The following is a 7,500-nucleotide window of genomic DNA, read 5'->3' as shown; positions in this document are numbered from 1 at the left end:
TCCTGCTGATTGTTACACACAACCTGGAGACGCTCAAATAGACTGCCTGGAGGACACAAATACACACATTATACACACATCAGATTTCACAACACACACACACCCACACATTATACATACACACACACAACCTGGAGACGCTCAAATAGACTGCCTGGAGGACACAATACACACATTATTCACACATCACATTTTACACACACACACACACACACCACACACACACACACACCCACAACACACAACACACACCACACACACACACACACACACACACACACACACACACACACACACACACACACACACACACACACACACACACACCCACACATTATACATACACACACACAACCTGGAGACGCTCAAATAGACTTCCTGGAGGACACAATTAGAGGTCGAATTTCAAGTTTCATAACAATCGGTAATCAGCATTTCTGGACGCCGATTATGGTCGATTACATTGCACTCCACGAGGAGACTGCGTGGCAGGCTGACCACCTGTTACGCGAGTGCAGCAAGGAGCCACGGTAAGGTGCTAGCTAGCATTAAACTTATCTTATAAAAATCATAATCACTAGTTAACTACACATGGTTGATGATATTACTAGTTTAACTAGCTTGTCCTGCTTTGCAAATAATCAATGCGGTGTCTGTTAATTTATCATCGAATCACACCCTACTTCGCCAAACGGGTGATGATTTAACAAGCGCATTCGCATTTGTCGTTGCACCAATGTGACCTAACCATAAACATCAAACGCCTTTCTTAAAATCAATACACAAGTATAGTTTTTTTAACCTGCATATTTAGTTAACACACACACACACAACCTGGAGACACTTAACTAGAGACACTCAACTGGAGGACACAATACACACATTATAAACACATCACATTATACACACACACACAACCTGGAGACACTCAAATAGAGTGCCTACAGGAGACAATAAACACATTATACACCCACACTAATGTACGTTGTGAATACGCCACAGTACCACAGTAGTCTTACCAGAAAGCTCAAAGGAGTTTTTGTGGGCATCACTGTCCTCTAGCGTGGTCACAGTCATACCAGTCAATGGTAGCTTCCCCTGTAGACAAGAAACCATCATCAACATCTGAACCCACACTAAACACGGTAGTTAATCACAACTGGGTCCTATTGATTAGGGAACACCGTAGCAAAACATTTTGAAACTGAAAACTAAAATGAGCATTTCTTATTGGACAAGTTCATGTAGTCCCTCCCTCTTTCAGTCCATTTGGCACCAAATCAATAAGACCCTGGTATAGTAGACTAAGGGGTTATACCTGGAATATGAAGCCACTCATCCTTGGACTGGCAGACAGCATGAGGAGGACATGAGGGAAAAGCATGAGGTAGCGCTCACACTTCTCCTAGAGAGAGAGAGAGAGAGAGAGAGAGAGCAAGAGAGAGAGCAAGAGAGAGAGAGAGAGAGAGAGAGAGAGCAAGAGAGAGAGAGAGCGAGAGCAAGAGAGAGTATAGTATTTGTATTTGTATTTGACTCATGGACATTAGTTATTATAATGTTAAGGTTTTCCTCTGACCTCTGCTCCAGGGCTGTTAACCAGAGCCTGACTCATGTAGAGAACAGAGCCCAGTGTCCTGATGTCGTCTCCCTCCCACAGCCTGATGGACTCAGTCACTATCTGCAGCTCCAGCTCCTTCCTCTTCCTCACCTCCTGGCACTGGGCCTGTCACCGTGGAAACACCATCAGTACCACATTACAGGTTGTCATGGGAACAGCATCAGTGCCACAGACATTTATGACCACAGAAACAATGTAAAAGTGTGTGTCCATAGATACACATCTATATACAAAAGTATGGGGACACCTCTTCAAATTAGTGCATCGGCTATTTCAGACACAGTGTATACAATTGAGTACACAGCCATGCAATCTCCATAGACAAACATTGGCAGTAGAATGGCCTTACTGAAGAGCTCAGTGACTTTCAATGTGGAGAAGTCAACAGGATGCCACCTTTACAACAAGTCAGTTCATCAAATTTCTGATCTGCTAGAGCTGCCCCGGTCAACTGTAGGTGCTGTTATTGTGAAGTAGAACCATCTAGGAGCAACAACGACCCAGCCGCGAAGTGGTAGGCCACACAAGCTCACAGAACAGGACCGCCAAGTGCTGAAGCGGGGAGCAAGTTCAAATCGTCTGTCCTCTTTTGCAACACTCACTACAAAGTTCCAAACTGCTCCTGGAAGCAACATCAGCACAATAATTGTTCATCAGGAGCGTCATTAAATGGGTTTCTATGGCCAAGCAGCTGCACACAAGCCTAAGATCACCATGCGCAATGCCACGCATTGGCTGGAGTGGTGTAAAGCTCGCCGCGATTGGACTCTGAAGCAATGGAAACACATTCTCTGGAGTGATGAATTACGCTTCACCATCTGCCAGTCTGACTGACAAAATATGGGTTTAGCGGATGCCAGGAGAACGCTACCTGCCCGAATGCATAGTGCCAACTATAAAGTTTGGTGGAGGAGGAATGATGGTCTGGGGCTGTTTTTCATGGTTCTGGCTAGACCCCTTAGTTCCAGTGAAAGGAAATCTTAATGCTACAGCATACAATGACATCCTAGACGATTCCGTGCTTCCAACTTTGTAGCAACAGTTTGGGGAAGGACCGTTCCTGTTTCAGCATGACAATGCCCCCGTGCACAAAGCGAGGTCCATACAGAAATGGTTTGTCAAGATCGGTGTGGAAGAAGTTGACTGGCCATCGAACACCTTTGGGATGAATTGGAATGCAGACTGCGAGCCAGGCCTAATCGCCCATCAGTGCCTGACCTCACTAACACTTTTGTGGCTGAATGGAAGCAAGTCCCCACAGCAATGTTCCAGCATCGAGTGGAAAGCCTTCCCAGAAGAGTGGAAGCTGTTATATATAGATATACAGTTGAAGTCGGAAGTTTACATACAGTGCCAAGTCTAGGACAAAGGGGCTTCTCAACAGTTTTTACCCCCAAGCAATGAGACTCCTGAACAGGTAATCAAACGGCTACCCGGACTATTTGCATTGTATGCCCCCCTCAACCCCTCTTTTACCCTGCTGCTACTCTCTGTTTATCATATATGCATAGTCACTTTAACTATACATTCATGTACATACTACCACAATTGGCCCGACCAACCAGTGCTCCCGCACATTGGCTAACAGGGCTATCTGCATTGTGTCCCGCCACCCACCACCTGCCAACCCCTCTTTTACGCTACTGCTACTCTCTGTTCATCATATATGCATAGTCACTTTAACCATATCTACATGTACATACTACCTCAATCAGCCCGACTAACCAGTGCCTGTATGTAGCCTCGCTACTGTTATAGCCTCGCTACTGTTATTTTTCACTGTCTTTTTACTGTTGATTTTATTTCTTTACTTACCTATTGTTCAATTAATACCTTTTTGCACTGTTTGTTAGCGCCTGTAAGTAAGCATTTCACTGTAAGGTCTACACCTGTTGTATTCGGCGCACGTGACAAATAAACTTTGATGTGATTTGATTTAGGTTGGAGTCATTAAAACTTGTTTTTCAACCACTCCACAAATTTCTTGTTAACAAACTACAATTTTGTTAAGTCGGTTAGGACATCTACTTTGTGCATGACAAGTAATTTAATTTTTCCAACAATTGTTTCCAGACAGATTATTTTACTGTATCACAATTCCAATGGGTCAGAAGTTAACATACACTAAGTTGACTGTGCCTTTAAATAGCTTGTAAAATACTCGAAAATTATGTCATGGCTTTAGAAGCTTCTGATAGGCTAATTGACATCATTTTAGTCCATTGGAGGTGTCACGCCCTGACCGTAGAGAGCTTTTTAGGTCTCTATTTTGGTTTGGTCTGGGTGTGATTTGGGTGGGCATTCTATGTAAATTTTTCTATGTTTTGTATTTCTTTGTTTTGGCCGGGTGTGGTTCTCAATCAGGGACAGCTGTCTATCGTTGTCTCTGATTGGGAACCATACTTAGGTAGCTTTTCCCCACCGATGCTTTGTGGGTAGTTTTCTGTTTTGTGTTTCTGCACCTGACAGGACTGTTTCGGTTTCGTTCATTCTCTTTGTTATTTTGTTCAGTTTAAATAAAAAGCATGAACACTTACCACGCTGCGCTTTGGTCTGATTATTCCTCATCCGACGACGACACCCATTACAGGAGGTGTATCTGTGGATGTATTTCAAGGCCTACCTTCAAACTCAGTGCCTCTTTGCTTGACATCATGGGAAAATCAAAAGAAATCAGCCAAGACCTCAGAAAAAAATTGTAGACCTCCACAAGTCTGGTTCATCATTGGGAGCAATTTCCAAACGCCTGAAGGTACCACGTTAATCTGTACAAACAATAGTACGCAAGTATAAACACCATGGGACCACGCAGCCATCATACCGCTCAGGAAGGAGGCTCGTTCTGTCTCCTAGAGATGAACGTACTTTGGTGCGAAAAGTGCAAATCAATCCCAGAACAACAGCAAAGGACCAAAAGTAGAGAGAGTTTCTCGTATTATGACAGGCATTGAAGCGTAATGTGGATACTTTCTAATGATTGGCGGGGTGGGGGGCTAGAATATAGCCTAGATTTCTGGTAATCATTATCTGTTCCTGAGGTAGAGGTTCTTTGTGTGACTTGCTTGGTGCAGAGTCCTTCGATCAACTACTGTGATTATTATTATGTTAAAGCGCTGTTCACGGCTAGTTTATTATTATGGACATTTGAAGCAAGTGCTTGGCTCTATTGTCTGTGTTGAGGTTATGATGCTGTCTATACCTGGTGTCTGGCACATGGCCAGGTAGTGATGGACTGGCCTTGTTGAGCTGTCGGGCGTCTCATGTAAGCGCTTGTGTGTCCTTCTCTAGGTTTTCTTTGCGCCGAGGTTTTGGTCTCTTTTTGTGTGATATGATGTTGAGGTTTTCTTCTTAGCGCTACCTGTGCTGCTACTACCCTGCATTGCTTGCTGTTTTGTGTGGTTGTTAGGTTTGGTTCTTGTTGTTACAGTCACTGTTTTGATGATATTTTTTCTATGCGTGATTTTAAGAATGGGCTATCAAGAGAGGAGTATCCGAGTTGGATGTTTTGATTTTTGATAAGCTTTGGTTGCAGAAGTTTGGTCCTCCAAATGTATATTAAGTTACCCAAGCTATGTGATCTTGCGCGAGTAGGTTTGTGGTCAAAAATGCTAAGGAACAATCATATCTAAGGTATTTGGAAGTGGCTCATGGCAGAAAGGCGCCTGACCTCAATTCCTATAGAAAATTTGTGGCAGAGTAGTGAAAAACGCGTGGTTGCTGTAGCAAGAAGGCAGCACTATATCCCTGTGACTCAGTAATCTACCTGTTAAGCTCTGTTCTCGAGGGAGAAGGTGGTGCCAAAAGTTCTCGGTCCAAAGGCGGGGGTTTATGTAGTTGGGGAAAGCTTGGTGGGAGGAGCTTAACCCAAATGTGTTGGAATGTCTGTCTTTCGAGATGTATAACAATTTGTTATAAAGGTATAAATGGGCCTTAGGTCCTTAGATGAACTTAACTGGATGTATGAGTATATGTTTCTTGAAGCGGCCACTTGGGTTGTTGTGGATAATTAGTTGGTGGGATGAAAAAAAGTTAAGTATTGAGCTGGTATAAGAATAATTATGGCGTCTTCGATCTATTTATTTTCTGACATTTTCACGATTTAAAAATATAGAGTGTGGAGTGATGCCTATATCGTGTATGCTAGAAACAGGGACTTTTATATCTTGAGGATTTTGTTATATATGTTCTTGTAGGAACTTGTGGAATAAGAACTGTAAGGGTAAAAGTTTTAATTGTGGCTATAGTGTATGTGAATTAATTTTCTGATCCTGCATTATCTGTATATATAGCTAATTTTGTTTGTTATATTTACAGCTTTTCAGTATAAGAAAATTAGAGAAATCGCCTCACTGTCAAGCTTGCGTTGGATTTTCAGCAAATCGTTAACATGTTGTAATTATGAGTCATGTTTGTATTGAATCAGAGACATAGATTCAATTTTCAATACTGTATGACAGTTAAATCTGAACGAGTTCCATCAGACATGTGTGTATCGAAGTGTTGGTGGTGTTGTTTGTTGTTTTTGTTGGTTTGGTGTATTGTTGTGTGTGGTTTATGGTGTTGGTGTGTGAGTGGGTGGTTGTTAAAAGTGGGTGTGTGGGTGGGGGGTTTGGTTTTGGTGTGGTTTTGGGTTGGATGTTGGGTGGTGGTTGGGAGTTGGTAGGGTGGAGGGTTTGGCGTTGGTTGATGGTGGAGTGGGGTTTAGTTGGTTGAGATTTGGGTGGGTGTGTGTTGTATTATTGGTGGTTGTTTATAATGTTGGTGTTTATTGGGTTTGGGGGTGGTTCGTGAGTGGTGTGGGTTTTGTGGGAAATTTTTTTGGGGCTGGGGGTGGTGGGGGGGGTCTTGTGTGGGGTGAGTTGGGGGTTTGGTGGTAGGGGGTGTGTTGGGTTGATAATTTGGTGTGGGGTTTGGTTGTTTGGGGTGTGTGTGGGGGTTGGGTTGGGTTGGTGGGTTCTGGTGTGGTGTGTTAGGATGGGTTTTTGGTTGTTTGGGTTTATTGTGGGTTGTTTTGTTGTTTTTTTGTTTTTTGTTTTGTTTTATTTTTTTTTGTTGGGGTTGTGGTGTGATTGGGGGGGTGTTTATGGGTTGTATAGGAGTAGTTTTTTTTTTTTTTTTTTTTTGTTTGTTGGTGTTTTTTTGTGTGTGTTGGTGGGTTGTTTGTTTTGTGTTTGTTTGTGGTTTAAAATTTTTTAGTTTTATGTGGAGGTGAGTGAGGTTTTGGGTGTTTATGGGGTGGCTTTTGTTTGTGTATTTTGTGTTTTGTTTTTGATTGTTTTTTGTTTTGTTGTTTTTTTTTTTATTGTGGTTGGTATGATTTGATTGGAGTTTTTTTTTTTTTGTTTTTATTTTTTTTTTTATTAATGTGTTTAAATATTAAAATTCAGAACAAAGACCTATATAAGAAAACTAAAATTATAATGGAATATTGTGTCCCTGAACAAAAGGGGGTGGTCCAAAATCAAAAGTAACAGTCAGTTTTGCATTAAGTACTGCAGTGCATCTCCTCCTCTTGGACTGCACACAGATGTTACCCCACCTTCCACCAAGTACCTGCAATTCCTGGACATTTCTGGGGGAATGGCCCTACCCCTCACCCTCCAATCCAACAGGTCCCAGGCGTGCTCAATGGATTGAGATCCGGGCTCTTCGCTTGGCCTCAGGCAAACACTGACAGTCCTGTCTGCAGGAAATCACGCACAGAACGAGCAGTATGGCAGGTGGCAGTTGCATGCGTCTGGAGGGTCAGGAAGAGCCTGCAGGAAGGGTACCACATGAGGGAGGAGAGTTGTCTTCCCTGTAACGCACAGCTTTGAGATTGCCTGTAATGACAACAAGCTCAGTCCGATGATCCTTTTGCAGTGTTGTTACACTTTGGTATT

General features: G+C 42.8%; 1 protein-coding gene across 1 annotated transcript in view; it reads right to left on the bottom strand.

Annotated features, from left to right (window-relative positions):
• Window positions 1-7,500, bottom strand: part of arhgef7a (Rho guanine nucleotide exchange factor (GEF) 7a) — a 45,182-nt gene that overhangs the window by 12,590 nt on the left and 25,092 nt on the right. Inside the window, 4 exon segments of the mRNA XM_070437735.1 lie at window positions 1-46; window positions 1,020-1,098; window positions 1,319-1,405; window positions 1,577-1,723. The exon segment at window positions 1-46 is cut by the window's left edge and continues 11 nt beyond it. Of these exon segments, the coding sequence (XP_070293836.1) occupies window positions 1-46; window positions 1,020-1,098; window positions 1,319-1,405; window positions 1,577-1,723 (359 nt within the window).

This window comes from Salvelinus sp. IW2-2015, linkage group LG36 (genome assembly GCF_002910315.2).
Source record: "Salvelinus sp. IW2-2015 linkage group LG36, ASM291031v2, whole genome shotgun sequence".
NCBI classification, from domain to species: Eukaryota; Metazoa; Chordata; class Actinopteri; order Salmoniformes; family Salmonidae; genus Salvelinus; species Salvelinus sp. IW2-2015.
This window is presented reverse-complemented; position numbering and strand designations above follow the sequence as displayed.